The sequence below is a fragment of the Tursiops truncatus genome, chromosome 12 (assembly GCF_011762595.2).
Source record: "Tursiops truncatus isolate mTurTru1 chromosome 12, mTurTru1.mat.Y, whole genome shotgun sequence".
In the NCBI taxonomy this organism is placed as follows: domain Eukaryota; kingdom Metazoa; phylum Chordata; class Mammalia; order Artiodactyla; family Delphinidae; genus Tursiops; species Tursiops truncatus.
In genome coordinates, this window is record NC_047045.1 from 53,128,564 (window position 1) to 53,150,204 (window position 21,641).

Here is a 21,641-nt window from a genome sequence, read left to right on the forward strand (position 1 = left end):
CCTCTTCTGTGCCCATTTCCCCCCAGAACCCAACTCTGTTCCTCTGACACTCACTTGGCCAAGACCCCAGGTGAGTGATGATGGTGAATTGAACTAAGGCAGAGACCAGTAGAGGTGGTGAGACAGTAGACAGATTCGAGATCTGTTTGGAGGGCTGAACTAGCAGGGTCTCTTGACGGGTTGGCTATGGAGTGTGAAAGGAATAGAAGGGAAGAGAAGATACAAAGTCTCCTCTTTGGGTTATTTAATGGATTATTTCCTCACCAATATGCCTGAGAAACTTTTGCATAGGGAAACGTTTTCCTTGCTAATTAGAACTGAGCCTAATTCTAAATTCCAGTCCATAGTGCAAGACCGTGTTTCATCTGTGTATAATATAGTGTCTTCCTCACTTCCATCATGTATGGATTTCATGTTTTACAGCCCATTTTCCATAGATCTGATTTTTGGGGGTTTTTTGGGCCATGCTGTGCAGCTTGTGGGATCTTAGTTCCCCAACCAGGGATCGAACCCACGCCCTCGGCAGTGAAAGCACAGAATCGTAGCCACTGGACCGCCAGGGCGTTCCCTCTACAGATCTGATTTCATGGCCGGGTTACTGCTTTGTGTAAACTTTGTCAGCATCCTAAAAATATAACTGGAATAGCAATTCCACATTTTCCTTTGTTTATTTGTAAATAAATCCTTTTGTTTTTAAGGCTAAAACTACTACCTTTAAATCTTTGTTTTAAAGGTTCTCTCTATGCCTAGTTAATCCAAGCATCAGGACACTGCTTTGGGAACCTGTTTAGTAGCATGTTTCTTCTGAAGGATTCTCAGCGTGTGCCATTTCAAGATCACATCTCCTGAATTCTTGTAATAATGATGGAGGTTTTTATTTCTGGTCCACATTTAGTGCTATATTAACTGCCTTATCACTAATAAGAAGTTAGAGATTAATATTTTATTTTATGTGTAATCTGCCTGCAATTCCATGATTTCACATGATCAGAAATATTCTCCCGCCATAATTAAAACCTAACATCCTATAGTGAAATGTAAAAAGAAAGTTGTAATTTGAATAACTGATATTTTTGTAACTTGGCAGCGAACAAAATTAAGCAAACATTCTAAAAGCTGTTCCTTTCTTTCATCTTCCCACTTCTCATTTGCTGCTTGACCCAGAGCCGCCTGGGGTCCACCTCCCCTAATCACATACCTCTCCCCAGAGACAAATTACCTCCCGTTCACCAAATTCTGCTTTGACCCTTTTTCCTGTCAGTCTTTCCCTATTCCCTAGAAAATGTCTGTTTAGTAAATGAATATTTGGTTTGGTTTTATCATCTAGATAATACTTGATTTTTACACTTCCTGAAAAACAGGCATTGTGTAAATAAATAACATACGGTGCTGATAATATCAGACTCATTCCTTCCTGCTAACAAAAAAAGAATAATAGAATACCATGTTAATAAAGTGATTTCAGTCCCAAGGAAGACCAAGGAGCATGTTTTAAAGCATTTGTGTAGAGTCTGATAGTATAATTAGGGCCGGATGATTTGTGGGAAGTGGAAGGGTGGGAGGGATAACGGAAGTTCCTACACAATGAATGTCACAGGGCATAGACTTCTTAGATGTACCATATGCATGCAAGTGTTCTAGGCTAAGCAAGGAGCTTTGGGGGAACTTACCTGGGAAGAAGATGGTATGTGCATTATAAGAATTAGTTTATAGTGGGAAGCAGCCACATAGCAGCCGCATAGCACAGGGAGATCAGCTCGGTGCTTTGTGACCACCTAGAGGGGTGGGATAGGGAGGGTGGGAAGGAGACACAAGAGGGAGGAGATATGGGGATATATGTATGTGTAGAGCTGATTCTCTTTGTTATAAAGCAGAAACCATTGTAAAGCAATTATACTCCAATAAAGATGTTAAAAAAAAAGAATTCGTTTATTTTTTAAAAATCAGTTGAACACTTTTTGGTTTGGTTTGTTTCAGTTTTATTGAGGTATATTAAATTAAATATAATACATACAACACTGCATAAGTTTAAGCTGTATAGCATAATGACTTGACTTACATATACTGTGAAATGGTGTACAAAACTTTCGGCTGATTTCTTTTTATTCCCTCAGGTTAGGTGCCTTTTGTTTTCTACTTTATTAGTTAACACTTAGAAATTTCCTAGCCCAGTGGATACACCACCACCTTTCCTGTCACCATGCTCAAAACCTTAAACCAATTTATTCGTCTTGTTCCATTTGTCACTTATAACCTCCTGTCAAGTCCGTCCATTCTCTCTCTATAATCCATCACACTGCATTGTTCTTACTGTCGTGACTCCTAGTTCAGAGCTACAGAGGAGCTTCCTCTTTGATCATTGATTCATTCCTCTAATATTTATTAAGTTTCCCCTGTATCCCTCTGCCACATACTGGGGACACAAAGATGAATGGCTTCCTTGCCCTCAGGGAGTCAGCGTTGTGGGGACATAGGTTTGTGAACAGATCATTGCAGTACTATATTCCTAAAACTGTTTTAAAAAAAGTAACTATATTAAGATTATGCACCCTTCTTATTCCCAGCTCTAAGTATTTGAAAATTAAGTAACTAGTTCTATTTTGCCATTTTATGGTTACTTTTACCCACATAAGCAGTAAAAGCTTAAATTTCCCTTTGAAATATACATTTTCTAATTAGTGTTACCACTGATGGCTAGAGCTTTCATCGTCACTTCATAGAGTTAATACATCTCTTCAAGAATAACTCTCTACTCTCAGAGCAGTTCCACTGTTTGTGATTAAAGATCTGCACATTCAGATCTGGACTTATATTTGTATATTTTTCCTGAATTCAGATTTAATGGTCTGAGTTTCCCTCTGATGAGCGGCCACCAACCCATCCTCCCCAAACAATGAATAGAAACAATTACTTCTGTGGATCATCTTCCTAAATCTGGCTTGGAAAGGGAGTTTTCAAAGTCAGGAGAGAGAAGTAAGATGAATGTTTTATGGGAAATCATGATATTATCTTTCTCTGTTTTATTTTTTGTTTTATTTCTAGCTACAAGAAAACACATGAAACTCTGAGTCACGCAGGGCAGAAGGCAACTGCAGCTTTCAGCAACGTTGGGACGGCCATCAGCAAGAAGTTTGGAGACATGAGGTACTGTGGGAAAGAACCACGGGAATGGGGCTAAGCCTTTGGCTTTCTGAGAGAAGGGGAGCATTATATATATATATCTCAACTGGTCTTCCTAACACATCCTTTTTTTTTTAAGTTGGATTAAAATTTTATGTGGCTGACAGTATTGGTGACTGAGATACATTTTTATATTGGGACATTTTCTGCCTGAAGGTCAGCTTAGTGGGCCTGGTCCCAGAGATGCCCTTTCCACTAGGACCCGACCTAGTAGAAATAGAAGATAGAGGGTGCCTTTAATCACCAGTAATAAGGAGAGATTTCAAAAGAATGCAGCACACACTGAATTTTAATCACTGTAATTTAAACAATAAGTTAAAATATGCCTTCAGGGAATATTCTCTGATAAACTATTCTTGGTTACATTTTTGTATATATCCAACTAGTACATGTATTTTTTCTATGCTAAATGCATAGTTTATTCTTTTATTCTAAAAAGGTACCATATAGTGTATGCTCCTGGTAGTATTCTTTCTTTACTTTAGCAATATATTGTGAATATGTTAATAAATGTTTATTGCATCTTCATTTTTAAAAAAATTATTTATTTATTTTTGTCTGCATCGGTCTTTGTCACTGCACACAGGCCTTCTCTAGTTGCGGAGAGCAGGGGCCACTGGGCTCATGGGTCCAGTTGCTCCACGGCACAGGGGATCCTCCCGGAGTAGGGATCGAACCCTGCTTGTCTCCTGCATTGGCAGGTGGACTCCAAACCAGTGTACCACTAGGGAAGTCCTTACATCTTCATTTTTAATGGCTGTATTATCTTCCAGTGCATAGCTGTAGCAAAATGTTTAAACCAGTCCCTTTGTTCATTTTGGTTATTTTCAGTATTTGTTATATAAAATTAGGGTGAATATCAAGATATTGAACTGGGAACCAAATGACCTCACTATAGGCACCAGGAAAACAATGTAGTATTGACCATTTTTATTTTTCATATTATGTACTAGGAAGTTCTCTTACATAGAGTTGTTACTCTCATTTTTTTTGCTTGTTTAAATACCTCTCATAGTTTATTTTGAATTTGGCTGATATGTTTAGGAGATTTTTCGTATAAATCAATATCATTTTTCTCTCTAGAAATCAAATTCACTTTTTAAAAACTTCTCAAGTACATTTTATATTTCTTCTTTTTTAAAAATATGTGTGTATTATTTTACTGGATTCTTAAACTATTGCTTTCTTTGTTACCCTGCAGCTTTGATACCTAGAGGCAAATATTTATATCTTTGTGTTTAAGTTATTTTTTGACGTCAAAAATTACTGGATTGTGCCCCAAATTTATGCATCATCTTAACAACTTGGCATTCATGAGGCTAGAGTTAAGTAAGTACATGTGCATGAATCTGAGTACATTGCTTTCTCTTCATTTTTGCTAATAAAGCAATAACAAAAAGCAGTTAAAATTCTTCAGAGGCAGTGTGTGATGAACGGTAGATATTCTGGATTATGAATTAACCCTAACTTTATTATATAAAAATTTGCAGTCATTTCAGTGGCATTAAAACATTTATCTAAACTAATTAAATAACTCCTTAAAACAGGAAAGACCTTATCACCAGTTATATCCAAGAAAATATATTTTGTCACGTTTATAAAGTTTGTTCTCCACATACTTAGTTGAAACCTTTCACTTGAACACTGGGATTCAGTGGCATCATACTGCCGACTAGAATAGTGTTTCTCTAACGGTAGCAGACCTTAGGGACACCTCTGAAACTTGACAAATGCATATTCCCAGATTCCACCTCTCTCTCCAAGGTTGCACCTCAGTAGGTCTTGGGTGGCGTCTGGGAATCTGTGGCTGTTCTCAGTTATAAATGGGGATAAAAGTAACAACGTCTTCAGTTCATTATACAAGTAGCAAAAGAGAGCCTGCTATGTATTAAGCACTCAATAAATGCCAGTTTTTACCTTTACTAAGTGACTGTCTCAGTTACAAGGTGACCCCACAGGACTGAAATTGGGAGAGTCCGTGAACAGGAGTGCAGTGTGTTTCGTAAGTTGTAGAGAACGAGGACTGTGTTTCACACGTGCAGCATGTTGACATACTCGTGTTCCTACAAGAGCTGGGCATAATATCAAGGTTGTGTTGACTGCCTTTCCTCCTGTTTCAATGTGGCTTTGTTTTAGCACAATGGATAACCTGTTTCCCAGGAGTTCCAAACTTTTCATTAATTATTGCTCTGTGTAGAGGATACAAAACTTCCATTACAAACTGTGGCTAAAAATATTGGGAAATGTAGTCCACATTCAAATATGGGCCTGTAATAGTTTGTAGACCTATATTTTCAGGCCTATATTTTTCTCAAACTATAATATTTAACATTTGAAATAAATGAGGATAACTCTCTGTGAAAGCAAAAAGTTTTACAAAGAATTGTTACTTTTATACTAGAACAAGTAATATATGTAAAAGTCATATTTGAAAAGTATTTAAGTTTAATATAATAATGATTCTCAAAAGAGAACAATTAGTAAGTTTTAAATTTTTCGTTCAAATTAATTTGCCAATTTATAAAATGATAGTGGGGAAATTTTAAAATTTTATCACAGGCATTTTACTTTGAACCCCTTTTCAGTTTGAAAGTATCATATTATTTTATATTTTTTTGGTTATACCATAAAATTCTTTTGTGAATTCTGGGAACAAATTTCTGAACTTCTTCAAAAAGATTGACAGAAAAATTCAGATACCTGAGAAGAAAAACAGTACCTCTCAGTTTTGTGGGGTTTTTTTTTTGGTTGTTGTTGTTGTTGTTGTTGTTGGCTGCACCGCGAGGCTTACGGGATCCTAGTTCCCCGAACAGGGATCGAACTCTGGCCCTTGGCAGTAAGAGCTCAGAGTCCTAACCACTGGACCTCCAGGGAATCCCCTCTCAGTTTTTCTTTAAAATAATTAAAAGTTAATGCTTACAGGTTTTGAAAACCTAGAATTTGGGCCTTTTAATAACTGGATGAAAAGCGCTATGTTAGGATTTAATTTAGATGTTTTATAAAAATAAATAAGATTTCCTGAGCTAAGGTTCTCATTTTCTCCTGACGGCCACTAAGTGAAGGCCCCTGAGCCTGGTCACGGAATTGCTCTGACTTCTTCTCCACCTGTCAGGTAACGTGGTTAATAGCTACCTAACTAGACTGTTTTCTCTGAAGTTAAAATAAGGTCACATTTATGAAAGTACTCTGAAGAAATGCAAGCTATTAGAATCACTTTTATATTAATAATGTTGCCATCTTCTTGGGACTTCTCAGTGAATTTGTTCAAACTGCGTGTGATCTAGTGGAGAGGAAATCTTTGGAGGAGGCGTGTGACTTTATTAGAGAATCCAGCCACCTCTATATGTCCATGAGAAAAATAGTGAGAAGCACACATACGGTAGGTTGGTAAAGTAATTGTGAAGACATTAAAAAGTCAGTGTACTCAAAAAGAGTAACAAATGGGGTCCCCTCGTCTTTTCCTTGGGGCTCTTCAAAGAGGGGACAGTGGGCAGTGAGGCCGGTTCCTTGCATCCTGATGTGCTAACCCTGCTCCTGCTCTTCTCTCCTGTGCTGCTCCGGCTGCAGGTCTCACTCCATCGGGTAAGCGCTGCCCCCAGGGCCCTGCCAGCTCCCTAGCAGCTCCCTTCCTCCCCGGAGCCCCACTGTGGGTGCGCTTCAGCCAAAGACCAGGTCTCTGTTGCTGAGAGTGTTCACAACTAGGGAGAGTTACAGAGTATAGGGCACCTAATGCATTTGAATCTATTTCAGCCCCTGTGTATCTCACTTCTGAATCATTTACACGACTTTCACTTGCTGAGCCATCCCTCAGGAATCTCCTTCTGCATCATGCCTTCTTACACTGGCAAAGGTCCTTAGATTCAAAGAAGAGGAAAGTGGCAATTGCGAGTTGCGTATGTTTACGAAACTTTCAGAAAGTGAAGTCGAGAAACAGGAGTTTTTTCCTCTGGATTGTTGTGTTTTTCTGAATTCCTAGTAACTGTTACTTAGGCAGATGATTTACCTTCAACTCTCTGTACCTTCTGAAGTTGAAGAGGAGAAAGGCCACCGGAAGAGCTCAAATGTTAGCAAGTGTGCAACTGTCAGTCCCAGGTCTCTGAATTAAGCCTCCTTTTAGGTAGAATCTTATTACATGCCTTAAAAAATTTTTTTTTATTAAGAAAACTACCTGTATTTAAAGAGATGAATAATTTATAATGCTGATGAAGTTCTTTTAGTAATTCTTTTTTTAATGTAACTTATGAGGAAATATTTGCCTATGATTTCTAAATGGAGTGTCTAGGGTAAGACCGTAAGTATCCCCTGCACTTCTTTGTCCTTTTCTTTCTGAGTTCTAGTAAAGTGCCGCCCCTACTGATGACCTCAGTGGATATTGTTGGGGAAGGTGATGAGTCTGATCCCCTACCTGTTAGCTTCCTGGAAGAAGAGAAGGCCGGGACTGTGGTGGAAATTGGATGAGGACATGCTAGCCTAGGAAAATGGACCCCATTTTGCTTGCTCCCTTCCTGCAGCCTGATTTCCGAGTGGAACTCACGTAGAAATAACGGGCAGTCGATCAGAGGGAAGGCGAGTTAGCCGCTGTAGGATCAACAGGGTGAGAAGGCTGATGATCTTAAGAGTTCTCAGAAAAGTTGATCTTTGTACCGGATGTCCTGGGATGGATGCAGAAGCCCTGCCACCATGTTGGACTGTGTGAATTGAGTTTACCTGGCATGTGTTTCCTTGATTGACTCATGTTAACTACACACAGTCCTCTGGAGTGCTTCTCTGCAATGGAATGATGAGCTTTCAGCTGCCTGGCTGTATGTGCTAGGCACTGCCCCTTGCCCCTTACTGTCTTCCTGAACAGGAGAAGGGAGCTGGACCAGGTGAGCATGTGCACCAGCTGTTGGGCTGACCTAGGGCAAACCAGACAGTCTCCTCCTCTCCTCCCTGGCCTACAGGGAACCTACAGGAAGTGAAATAATATGCAGCCATGGACCACCTGGTCTCCTTATTCCTTTGGAAGTGACTGTGGCCCATCCTACCCAACAAAAACAAATCTCATCTTGGTGGGGTGTGCAGGGAACACTTCAGATAGTTGAAATTGCTGTTTTGAAACTGTGAATAGGGAGTTTCTCATGTACTTATATTGTGCTATCTTTTTTTCTTTCTTTTTTTTTTCCCTTTAATCTGCTTTTGCCCTGAAGCTACTCCATTCGCCATTCCATAAGTATGCCTGCTATGAGGTAATCTGTGTAAATTATTTTACATAATATCAGTGTATAATGTGCATGAAGTGTTAACTTTATTGATACTTTGTGGGTTTTTTCCTTCTTTATGTAAAGGGAAATGCCATGACCTATCTTATGCTCTTTTCTGAGGGCCCTCAGGAAGAAAGGCTGACAACCCTGTATAAGTATTGTAGGTGTCATGGGCTTGGGCTATTGACCAGACGCACTGGGTTAAGTCCAGCCACTCTTGATTGGTGTGACCTGAGGGGTGAACTTGGCAGCCTTGGGAAGGTCACCTCAGTGACAGCATTTTCATCATGTTTAAAAATAAGAGGCTAGAACCAGCTTTACTGCTCTTCCCTTGGTGCTCCCAGGAGCCCTAGTGCTTCCTTGGGCTGCCCTGGTTGGGGCTCCATGGGAGGGGATCTAGTCTCTGGGACCCTCCCTCACTTCAGTCAGAACTGTGCCTCTTCTTCCTGCTTTATATCATATACTGTGGTGTGAATACATTCTAGAGGGAGTTCAGTTACTCTAAATGGTTTGAGCCCACTGAAGCCAAATTCTTTCCAGGGTCATTTGCAGTGCTACAAGTTTGTAGTTGTATATGACATGATTAAATCTGAATAAATAGTTTCTCCGTATTCCCCAGCATGCACTCTAGTGTAATTTGATTAGAGGAATGTCTGTTTTATATATCTGATGATGTCTCTTCTACACTGGGGTTATGTGGTTACTTTGGAAGTTTAACCACAGCATTTGATTTCCCTAATTTGGTGGTAAGTAGAGACCATAGATTCAAGATGGCTTAGTTCATATTTGAATGACTTGCTGCCCCTAGAATAAGAGCACCAGAATTGAGCAGTGCAGCCTGCAGCTCTGAGCTTCTTTACTTGTTAAATTTTAAGTCTGGGTGTCCAAAAAAGCCTTGAAAAAAAAATATGGTTTTCCTCTGTGAACCAGGAATCCATCTAGTGACTTATGGGTCAAATGTATTCCTTGTGAGCTTGCCTGAAATTAACTTTAAAAAAAAAAAGGTTTTGCTCAACTAACATAAACCCTGAACCATTAGGCTGAACTGTCTGCCCACTGTGGTCCTGTGCAACTGATGGATGACAGGTAGTTAGTCATGTGACCAGCTTGGCCAAATAAAACATGTAGTGGAAGTAAAGTGCTAATAAGTGTACACTTCTGAATCATTCTTTTCACTAATATTTCATCATGAGACAGGTACGGTGGAGGATTCCTCACAGGAATTCGACTCATGTTTGAGTCATATACAAGGTGTGATGCCATGCTGGGGCCCTCTGCACTCACCACTGTTACTTCATACAGCCTGGATGCAAATGCATTTGTGACCATCCGGAGCATCAGAGTCTTGGGAGACAATCCCTAATGAAGCCAAATTCATTCAAAAACATATCCTCTACATTAGTTTCCTCTTGATAGTATTAGAGCCATGCTACAGCCCACACCATACAGTGAAGCCCGTATTTTATAACCATCCGCCCTTATGAAGTTTCTTTAGGCCATTCCTCTTATTTTATTTCTTCTGCACTCGAGAGAATAGCAAGTGGCTTATCAAGTATAGTAACGTTCAGTTGAATTTTTTGACCTGAAAATGATGGCAGTCGTTGCTGAAAGCCAACATGAACACAAGATTTAGGACACATTTTTAATTCAGTTCCTGTTTCCTTAGTTGGACTTGGTGATATCATTTTTAATGGTGATGATGTCATTAACTCATAATGTCATGTGGCCAAATCCCGTATAGGAAACCAAAAAGCACCAGATAAAGATCTAAATCTTAAAGTTACAAGACGGTATGTAGATTATTTAACACAGTGAATGAGTCACAAATAAATTGTCGATAGACAGCAAAGGTTCTGTCTGGTAAGAACAAGTAAGTGTATCTTCTTTGGGAGGAAATATAACACGTGCCAATATCACCACTTTGATCAAGCATTAAACGAGTAGTGAGTATATTTCAACCTAAAATAATGGGCGCACTGACTTTCAGAAACACTGCTTCCTGGATGTTGAGAAAATGCTTAGTTTTAAAACTTTAAAGTTTGAAAACATCTGAACCTTTTTTTTCCTTTAGCTATTTCTGTCTTGTGTCACATTCACTAAAATAAATGACTTTTAAAATTCCAAGTGGGAAAACTCGAATGTGACGTTCTTCAGATAGACTTTCTATTGGTTATAAAATAACTGAGCTGGGAAAAGGAGTGTTACGATAGAAACAATTAATTAGTAAATGAAAAATTAAGCTATCACTCCTTTGACTCATTGGAAATGATGTACGGTGCACCATGGAATTATTACAGTTGTATCCTTGCCAAATGCTATATTATTTATTCTATAGTTATCTATTTTACTTAGAAAAATTCCATGTCGGGTTATGGTTTCTGGATCTAACCTAGCAGAAGTGAAATAAATTTGAAAACATGGTTGGTGTAGGTGGCAAGTCAGCAACTAACTCTGGTGCAGAGGTGATGTTTGCAAGTAAGAGCAGAAAACAGGCAGCACAGCACGACTGCTAAGACAGCTAGGTCTTCGGAGCTGACCTCTCTTTTTTTGTTATTTTAGGAATTCTCCTACTTTCAAATCATTTGAGGAGAGGGTTGAGACAACTGTCACAAGCCTTAAGGTACAGATGAAGTGAATTTTGTGTCGCTGGGTTCGTTGAATCAGGACAGCTTAGGCGTTGCTGCCATTGGCTTCAAAGGCGGGGCTACCAGCATTTGAAGGCAGCACTGCACAAAGTCACTTTTCTTCAAATATAAATCTATAAAGAAAACCAATATTGAATAGTGTTACTGTAGCCATACCAAGTTGTTTATATAAATAAATCATTCAGAAGTGAACTGTTCATGAAAGCGAATTGGGATTTGTGTTGATCTGTTCACTGGTTAGAACTCTTAATGCTATCCCCCAAGAAGCAGATATGTGATAGATGACTGTGGATAGGACAAAGGATCTGTGAACTCTGAAATCAGAGTGTAAGTGAAAGTTCAGTAACAGCTCAGAGCTCCTCTGGTTTGGACACGGACCAGTAGAAATGAACTTGGTTCCATGCGCTGTCCTGCCATCCACCGCCCATCAACACCACTCGCCTACTCCACTCACGTACTGAGCACAGCACAGCGTGGTTATCATGGAGGGAAAATAAAGCTGAATCACAAAATGCATTATTTTGTAATAGTGCGTTTGTTCCCTGGGTATAAACTGAAAGTATGCCTGTTCTATAGTAGGTGCTAAAAAAAAAAAAAATCATTGAATTTATTGTTTGAGCATAGATAAGTTAATGTACAGAGGATAAAAGAGCAAAAGTAAAATCAGTCTAGTCCTAACTGTATAGAACGTTTAAAACATGAAAAGTCATTGATACTACTAAGATTTTTTAAAGATACCACCTAAACTTAATTACATCTTGATATCATTATCACTATTTTACATACAATCCATTTCTATATTTCCCTATTACTAGGAAAATTAAGAATATGTGTGATCTTTAATCAGATCAAAAGCACATATAGGCTCGTGCTGATTACCCAGCTGCTTCTGAATCATATGACCCTCACATGTGCTGCCTGATGAGAGTCTGTGAGGGTATAAGTTATTCCTTAGTCGAGGTCTTAGATGCTCTTATTGATTTTGACCTGGAGGGTCTTTCCCCTTAGAAGAGGCTTTCACGTAGTCTTCTCTTTTCCAGACCTGTGATTAGGTGTTTAAGGCTCAAGAATGAAATTATTACTCAACATTTACCGTGCTTTCATTGATTTCATTTACCAGCAGTCTCTAGTTGTGCAGTTTTACTGCTCTGCCTGTCAACATTATCATTTATTTAGGGACCCAGAGGAGCCATTAAATTGCCGCTGTTTGTAGGAAAAACTTTTTATGGGTAGAGACCTGCAGTGTCACAGACGTTTCTCATGCCAGAATATCTAGTTTCAAAACAAAAGATTCCAAAAACCCCAGGAGTTAATTTCTCAACATTTGGTTCTCAGCCTTAAGACAATCCAAGAAGGATGGATTCTCTTGTCAAGTTCTGACATAGGAGAAGTTGTGCTTTTTAGGTTTTCTTTAGAAGAAGGAGGTATGAAGAAGCAAAAGAGGAATAAAGAACAACCTGTTTTCATTTGCTTTTAGGAAACTCTGGTTAGCTCACAGTTCATATATGAGATAAGTGTCTGGTCCACACTGTCAGCCTCTCACTTTTCTCACCGCATCTGGATGGAAGGTACAGAGCCTGCCTCCTTCCTCAGACATGCACAAAACTAACTCAGCCAACTGGATACTAGCCTGTGTCAAGACCTCCTGAAAGCAGATTTTATGTCTGCATGATTGTCCATGGGTTTAACAAGACTCACAGCCCACCCACCACCTAGTTTCTCTTTCTCTGCCCACACAGGCAACAAGAGAATAGCTAATAGTCATGCTGTGTGTCAGACCTCCCACTTCCTCAATAATTACAAACTTCTCATTCCTTTTTTTCCCTCCAGACTAAACAATAGATATTTAACCCTTCTGTGTATAGTTTATTTTCTGCATAGTTTTCTTTTGTGTTCTGAATCTTCTCCAAAACTTTTGTAACTTTTCAATCCTGAGGTTATTTCCTGCTGAGGGAATGACTCATGAATCAGTACAGATGAGTGAAATTCCTTGCAGGTCTATATGCTGTGTTTCCACTCACACATCCTGCTTTAAGCTTGATTTTTCAAACACCACTTAGAGGGAATCGTGTTCATATTTGCGTTCTATTAGAAGTAATGTTCTGCTGTGAAGCGAGGTCCGTTCCTGCCATCTTTGCACACAATCTGTCACACCATCTGGCATTTGCACCCAATGGATAGTTCTTATTTTATACCCAATTGTGTAGATAGTTTGATTTCCCATGAAAAACTTGCCAGTTCATCAAAATCATATAAAATTTCGTCCTTTCTGCCTACATCCTTGTAATACATCAATGTATTACTTGACATCTTGGCTGGTGTCACCTGTACACTCAATAAGCACAATTTCTATTTCATCTAAAACAAGCAAACAGAAAACAGAATCAGCTCCTGTGAAACCATATTTGGAATGTTCTACTATGTTCCAGTGAATCATGAGCAACTACATCCCCCCTGACCGTTCTGCACCCATGTCAAGCAGAACATATTTTTAGTGCCCCTACTTTTTGGTGAGCACATTGTATGGCCTGAATTAAAACCATAAAAAAAGGTAAGATATACTTACTGTTTCTTTGTGTCCTTTCAACCGGATACTTTTATTAAGAAAGATCAGGAAGCCCAGTTCAGTAATTCAAATAACATTTTTTTGCAAAGAGCAGTTATAGTGTTGGGGACACAGTGACAACTTCTTGGATGAAAAACCATTTTGAAGGGAAGGGTCCGGGAGAAGCTTATTGTTCACATCTCTGCTTAAGGAGGTCCTTGGCTAAAGTATTGTCGTGTGTAGTTATTAAACCTGCATGGTTAGGAAACCCCTTTAGTCCACTCCTTTCTTGGCCAAACTGCTTTATTTCCAAGTGGTTTCCTCCCTCTTTATTTTTCTATTTTGATTTGAGAAATCAGGAACTAGAAGAGAAGAACAAAACAAAGCCCAGAAGAAAACATCAGTAATTGGTATTCACCTGATTTCAACAGTGTGTGTGACTTCTATTGCTAAAGAGAATGCGACTAAAGAGGAAGATGGGAACTATTAATAGAGTTAATTACATTGAATTAACCTTGCCTCTCTCGGAAAAGAAATAACCATAGTGAACAATCAGATAGTTGAAACCAACCCCCTGCTTCTTTCCAGTGCTAAGATAGCACAGAGTGGAGGAGGAATCAGTGCTCTGTCCCTGAGGTCTGCAAACTAAGGTTTATGGGCCAGATTCAGCTGGTTGCCTATTTTTGAGCGGTCTGTGTGCTAAGAATGGTTTTCACTTTTTTTTAATGGTTAAAAAAAATCAAAGGAAGAACAATATTTTGTGATTTGAAAATTAAATTACATGAAATTCACATTTCACTGTCCATTCATACAGCCTGTATGGAACACAGCCATGCTCATTCACTTATGTATTGTCTTGGCTGCTTTCTACAATGGCTGATTTGAGTATTTGTGACAGAGATGATGTGGTTCCTAAGCCTAAAATATTTATAATCTGTCACTTTCCAGAATGAGTTTTCCAATCCCAAGCAGAGTGGAAAAATTCAACTTAGTAACTGAATTTACAGAGGCAGAGAGGGATTTTAGTGACAATGGGAGAAAAGTTCGTGTGTGATTTGCGATGACTGAACTGCTTTTAAATCCTGGTTAAGGTTTTAAAAGGGCAGGCCAGGCAATTGGCAGGTACATTGCCCAGTGTGGTTTATGTCCTTGTGAGTGATCATAAGTGACAGTGAGGTGTAGACAGCATTTTGGGAAGAGCAACATCTTCTATACCTTTCTTTTCCTCAAAATATTTTTCCATATTGTTAACGGTTAAAGGAAGGCCGATGTGGCCATTAACAAGACTTGCATTAAGCATTTTGGACCATTAAATATTCTTTTGAGAGAACTTATAATACGGAATTTTTCAAAATACTTAACCATATTTCTTAATTATAAATTGATTTCTTCCTGACTGTATTCTTTTTTTTTTTTAATTTTTTTTAAATTTATTTATTTATTTATGGCTGTGTTGGGTCTTCGTTTCTGTGCGAGGGCTTTCTCTAGTTGTGGCAAGCGGGGGCCACTCTTCATCGCGGTGCGTGGGCCTCTCACTATCGCTGCCTCTCTTGTTCTCTGCGGAGCACAGGCTCCAGACGCGCAGGCTCAATAACTGTGGCTCACGGGCCCAGTTGCTCCGCGGCATGTGGGATCTTCCCAGACCAGGGCTCGAACCCGTGTCCCCTGCATTGGCAGGCAGATTCTCAACCACTGCGCCACCAGGGAAGCCCCTGACTATATTCTTATTAGCCAATAACAAGTACACAAAAAGAGAGCTTCGTAAAACATAACTTTGCATTTTAAGGTATATTCCTCCTATAAAGACAACTGCCTGGAAAGATGTGAGAGGAGCAGTGCTTAAGCCATGATTCATCTCCAACTCTCAAAGTATTAGAAACCAGAAATCATGTTCCATTGAGCCACTCTGCTTTTCAAGAGACATTTTTCGGAAATCCAGATTGCCTTGCTAAATCCCAAATGGAAAACTCAAGCTGGAGTCACTAAAAGGCATTCACACATTTGTGAAATTGGGGGAATTTATCTAATATCCCATTCCATTTGATTAAATCGGTTCTCTGGGTGAGTGAGTAGATGGTGCAAATCCACAGATCTGCATATGCCCCTGAAGGGACTGAGAATTTTGATGTAGAAGAGACAGAGAGTCACTAAATCTGTACAAATTAAAGTTTCGAGTCCAGTCGCAGAACCCAAATATGAATGATATCCTAGCCCCCTGCTAAAGGAAACTAACTTCTCTACATCCTTTGCATCCCCTTTCAAGAAGACAAGTATATTTGTGAACTTGAAAGCAATCAATCTTATTTTTAAAATTACAGAAATAACGAAATAACTGCATGTGTGCGTCTCAATCCGTTTCAGACGAAAGTAGGCGGGACGAACCAAGGCGGAGGCAGCTTCGAGGAGGTGCTGAGCTCCACGGCCCAAGCCAGCGCGCAGAGCTCCGCCGGTGGCCCCCGGCGGGCCGAGGGGGAGGAGCTGCAGTGCTAGGGCCCCGCCCACGCCCGCAGCCGCCTCCAGGGACCCTGCCCTGCCCGCGCGCATCCGGATATGAAGACCAGAATCCCACTGGAAGACCCAGGCCTTGACCTTGTTCTTCAAATGGCTTCTCCTGAAAGTTTAATTAAATGATTTCCACTTGAATTTGTGTTGATGATGGACCACGTGACCATCACACTTTAGTATTCATAGATTGTCATCTTTTAAAATGTCGGCTCCAGCAGGTACACAGTTGGTCACGACCCTTGTTTTTTGTGTAATTCAACATATTTTCCAAACATGTAGCTATTAATTATTTGCTTCGAGTTTTGCTTGGACTCCTGTACGAAGTGCATGTCTTTGAAGGCTCAGTGCCCCCTTTCAGTTCTGTCCACAGGATGGGGCTCTTTCTGACCGTCTCTAGCAGTGAATGGGATGACACTGAGAATTTCATCAAACTGCTTCCGATCTCCCTCGCCTACTTTAATTCCTTATGTTTATTTAAGCAATTAAAATAATTGATTTTAATGACTTTGAATTCTTAATTTCTTTACGTTTCAGTTCTGCTGATGACCTTGAAAGGTGGTAGGTATAATTCTGCAGATGCTATTTTAAACCAACTTCTGCTAATTTGGAAAATATGAGAGAGGATATGTAAGTAATTATAACCTCAACTACCTTAGGATGCTGAAACAATCTACAATTCTAAAATTCTCTCTAATCTACCTAGAGTAGTAGTTAACTTGGTGACTACTGAGTTAAGTAGGCAAGAGATAGCTGAAAAGGGAACTGCTAGAAAATGGGAGAAGCAGGGCTCTGCAACGGTTTCCAGTTTGCAAATTGCTCACAAGAATGAAAAAAGCATCAATCAGTACAATCAGATTTCTGCAGTACTGTTTACCTTCCACATCATATGCTGCTTTTTTCTTCTAAATGGGAACATACATTTGTTACTAGGTAGCATTTGTTGTTAGTAGCTTCCTATAGCTACATTTTTTAAATGTACACTGTAGAATGTAGAATAGACCTACCAACTAAAAATTCACAATTTAAATAAGCAATATATGTAACTATTATATATAAATAATATATAATACATATAATATACATGATATAGAGAGATAGTATGTTCATTGTTTTTTGTTTTGTTTTGCGGTGCGCGGGCCTCTCACTACTGTGGCCTCTCCCGTTGTGGAGCACAGGCTCCGGATGCGCAGGCTCAGCGGCCGTGGCTCACGGGCCCAGCCGCTCCGCGGCACGTGAGATCTTCCTGGACCGGGGCACGAACCCGCGTCCCCTGCATCGGCAGGCGGACTCTCAACCACTGCGCCACCAGGGAAGCCCCATTGTTCATTTTTTAACTTATTATTAAATAGAAGTGGATATATGTAAATAGTGAAGTAAGACCAACCTAAAAACTTCCATTGAAGTTAATGCAGCAGGACAATCCATACACCTAACTGAAAATCGAACTGGTTCAGGGCCACGTAATCTCTGAGGCCTGAAATCTCAGGTGCAATAGGTGTGGGGCTATAAGCTTGAAGCAGAGTGGACAAAGGAGCCCTGCCAGTAGGAGCGTTGGCATTCTCCCTAATTTATCCTTCCAGCCTGCTGGTTGAAGCCAAACTGGCTTGTGACTGTGTTGCTCACCCCCTGCTACAGCGTGGCCTCGGTCTCTCTGTGACCAATCTGCAGTTGCCTGGTCACCTTTTGTAAACTCACTGCCATTGTTCTGATTGCATTCAGCACCCTGCATTGTATTAGAAAATGCAGTTATGTTGCTATAAACGTATTTTCATTCACCAACCCATTTCTGCACACGATAGTCTCAACCCTACAATCTGAAAACACAGTATTAAAATTAGGTAGAAAAATAATCAAGAAAATTAGTGTTAATGCCTCAAAGCTAAAATAAAATAAAATAAATTTTATCTGTTTGTTTTATTTATTTAATTTTTTTGACTGCACCATGTCTTAGTTGCAGCATGCAGAATCTAGTTCCCTGACCAGGGATCGAACCCGGGTCCCCTGCATTGGGAGCATGGAGTCTTAACCACTAGACCACCAGGAAAGTCCCTAGCTGTTTATTTTAAACCATTCTTCAAAAAGTCTAATTTCATCAGTTTTTTAGAAACTATATTCACATCACCTCTATTAATTGAAAAGTTTGTTTTTAATTAAAATTATTCCCTCTCATCTGGGAGCGACATAATGGCCATGACATCTCTTTTTTCATTTTGTCATCGGATGTGTGAGTAGAATAATTAAATCAGTTTTTGGTTGGTAGGTCTCATCTTCTCACTGCTTACTCACTCAGGAGCTGCTCGTGTCTCCCTGACTTTGCATAGGCAAGTATGTCCCAACTTGACTGGCCGCTGAGTTGCCCTATTTTGTCCAGCTGGGCTTAGTTCACATGCAGTAGTTTAAAGTGTTCCACAAGTACTGAACAGTATTTGCACGCAATGGACATAGCCTTTTTCTAACAAATCAAAACGACTTCAGGTCAGGCCAGCCAAGTATACGAAATGCCACAACATGTATGATACCAAAAATGCATCTCAATAATTGAAAACTCCAATGTGAATTGTGATTACAAAATAAACTGTTTTTAAGTAAGCCATTCTGTAATTTAACCATTCATTACTTTTAAAATCCTGTTGCTTTGATGGAAAATATTCAGAAATTTACACTGCAAATTTATCTTAAACTCAAATCTCATAGACTATGACTATTGGTAGGTCATGTCAGCAAAGCAATCTGTATCTTTCCCTAAATTACACATTTTCTTATAAATCTGCTCTTGAACCATAGACAACAGAACAAACTGTCCTGATAAGCCATGCCACGTACAGTGGTCAACGTGAAGAGAACTCTGGGAATCTAAGCGGCTCTTCTGCCACAGTGCATTGTTCCAAACTTACCCATCAGCTTGAAAGTTGTTGAACTTCACTGTAAAATGGTGCATAAGGTTGTGAACTTTAACCCCAAGCCTCTCCTCTCCCTTTTTATTAAATTGGAGTGTGGATGGGTACAATAAAGGAAGGTGGTGATAAGGTTAAAAAGTGATTTAAATATGACATGTAAAGCAACTTCTTCAAACCTGGCGTTCAAATATAATTTCAAACTATATTTGGCAAAGTCTTACGGTTATTTTTGATAATCTTTATTTAAGAATGGTAAAATTCTTTATTCTGCATTTCTACTTGACTTTCAGTTTCTACCATAAAGAATATATATATCAAGGCAAACCACAAGTAACATAATCCTAAGTCTCCCATAGAAATCATCCCCAATCTCACTTTGTCTATAAAGACTGGCAAGTTACTTAAATAAAAATGCTGGGTACAGAGGATGCTCTTCCCAAGGCACTTCGTTAGTCATTTATCCCAGAGCATACGTTACAAGATTTTAAGACGAACAGGTTGGCCATTCTGTTAGAATTAGTATTTGTCAGATATAAGGGCATTGAGAATTACGTAAGAGCTAGGGAAATGGTAGCCCACAGACAATGGGAAAAGAAGGAACTGTTTTGGAGATAGAACCACCCCCACCTCCACCCGACCCGGATCAGCCCCAGGGACCAGGCAGGGAGAACTAGCCTGAGGTGCCCCCTGCAGACCAACCCTTCCAGCTGCTCCTCTTTTTGAGTGCGGGGTAGTCTCTTCCTCATTACCAAGAGGTAACAAGGAATTGTTTTTGTTGAGTTCATGTTGGAGGTCATCAGGAGGATGTGACCACCAGCTGACCAGAGAGCTGGGCCCAGGCAATTGGAGGCTACTCACCCCCATCGCTGTGCGTGTAATGTGTGTTCCACCTACCATTCCCACACTAGGAGCTGTTTCAGGAAGCTGCCTTGTGACGGCAATGGTTGAGACCATCTGGACGGTACACATGACTGACTGAAGCCAGTTAAAGCTTCTATATAAACTCAAGAGTCTGACAGGCGAGTGCAGAGATCTTGTCTTGAGGCCGCCCCTGACAAGCTGCATATGTAAGTTGCCTTGCTTATGAACTGGCCACCTACTAAGCTGGAGTGGCTGCCTCTTCTGCAGTCTCGCCTTGCCCTCCGCGTAGGGGAGCCGGTCTGCGAACCAACAGTTCAACCCAAGAATAATTATTTACTCGGCAACATAGTTCTAGGGTTTGTTATTCAGAAGACCAATTCCAGACAAGTAGCACAGGTATCTAAGAAGAAAAAAACATTAGATTGATAATGCTTAACTATTTGTAGACATCGGCTGGTGAATGCAATAGCTATCTTCTTTTACTGATCTTCATTTTGTCCTTATTAAAGGATATTTTATTTATAACACCATTACATTTTCTGTTTTTAAATATATTAGCCCAATAAGGAAGGTTTAGGACTAAGTGTGAACCCTCATTTGGTAGGTAAATGGAAAACTGAGATAATGATTGTGACCAGTATTAAGTCTGACCCAGTAAAGACTTCGAGAGTCTCTGTGTGGATTTATGAAAATTACAACAGGCAAACAACCCAAATAAAACTCCAGGGCCACAGAGATCTTCTGGTTACAAATATTTGAACTTTATCAAGGGTTATTTTGTGTGTATGTTTTCATGCCAGGAGAAAAAACTCCAAAACACTGATAGATATAGTTGGTTTCTTCTAAACCGTATCTCCAGTGAATAACCAGACTTTGCTGACTTTCAACTATTTACTGCTTTTTACATACTGTTGCTGTGACGCAACAGCATCTCAGTGCAGAGCAGCACTGCTCTTTTCAATGCAGATCAGCTCTATGTACACGTTTGTGTTGCTCCTAAAGAGATCATGCACCTTGCTTCCGGCAGATTGGGTATCCATGGATACTGCAAAGTTTCCAAAGAAACGGTGCCTAGGATTCTCACCATGCCAGCCTTTTTAGGCCTTCTTCAAATGGAAACTGACATTTGAATTAAAGGGACAGGCATCATGCTCCCACCAAACTACTGAGCAGGTCTGCATGGATAGCCTTCCCTTCCTCACCATTCAGTGGCTGTGCAACATGTAAAGGCAAGCGGGCAGATTACTTACCCTATGCTAGGGAGATGAGGGGAAGAAGTCGGGTCTGATGTGTCCTCTCCATAAGGTCCCGTGACCCAGTAATAACGCATATATTTCTCTGGTGATAAATATCTTATAATCAAGGTCGGTCTGAAGAATATAAATCAGCCAGGAGAAAACAGAGGAGGAGAAATGCCATTTGAGATCGCATGCCCAGATTTATATCCCCAAATGACAGAAAGGACTGACGGGGGCAGGGGCAGAACCAGTTACCAGGTTTACAAGTCTATGATCAGGGGCCTAAAGCAGATCATAGTGAATTAAAAATCTGGCTGCAGCATCTGAATAAAGCAGCATCTCATCTGATGGGAGAATGCATTATGATACTTTTGTCTTTCCTGGATCCTTATCACTAAGCCAGCTGAAGAATCTTCTTAAGAGCAATCATAATTAAATTTTCTCTTGTTCAACGAATCTGGCCTTCAGGGAGGTAGGTTATTACCTCAGAATAAGATGACTTAAAATCAGTAATAAATATTCCAAAG

General features: G+C 39.9%; 1 protein-coding gene across 6 annotated transcripts in view; it reads left to right on the top strand.

Annotated features, from left to right (window-relative positions):
• TPD52L1 (TPD52 like 1) overlaps positions 1-16,618 on the top strand; it is a 99,530-nt gene extending 82,912 nt beyond the window's left edge. Inside the window, exons 4-8 of one of the 6 annotated variants that reach the window (XR_012324817.1) lie at positions 3,043-3,144; positions 4,382-8,048; positions 8,370-8,408; positions 10,983-11,043; positions 15,975-16,007. Coding sequence is in view for 4 of the 6 variants with exons in the window: in XM_073789561.1 (XP_073645662.1) it covers positions 3,043-3,144; positions 8,370-8,408; positions 10,983-11,043; positions 15,975-16,103 (331 nt within the window). In the remaining 2 variants the exon portion in view is untranslated. The other 5 variants (XR_012324818.1, XM_073789561.1, XM_019951931.3 and 2 more) reach the window with 5 other exon arrangements.
• Positions 16,619-21,641: the final 5,023 nt, after the last annotated feature.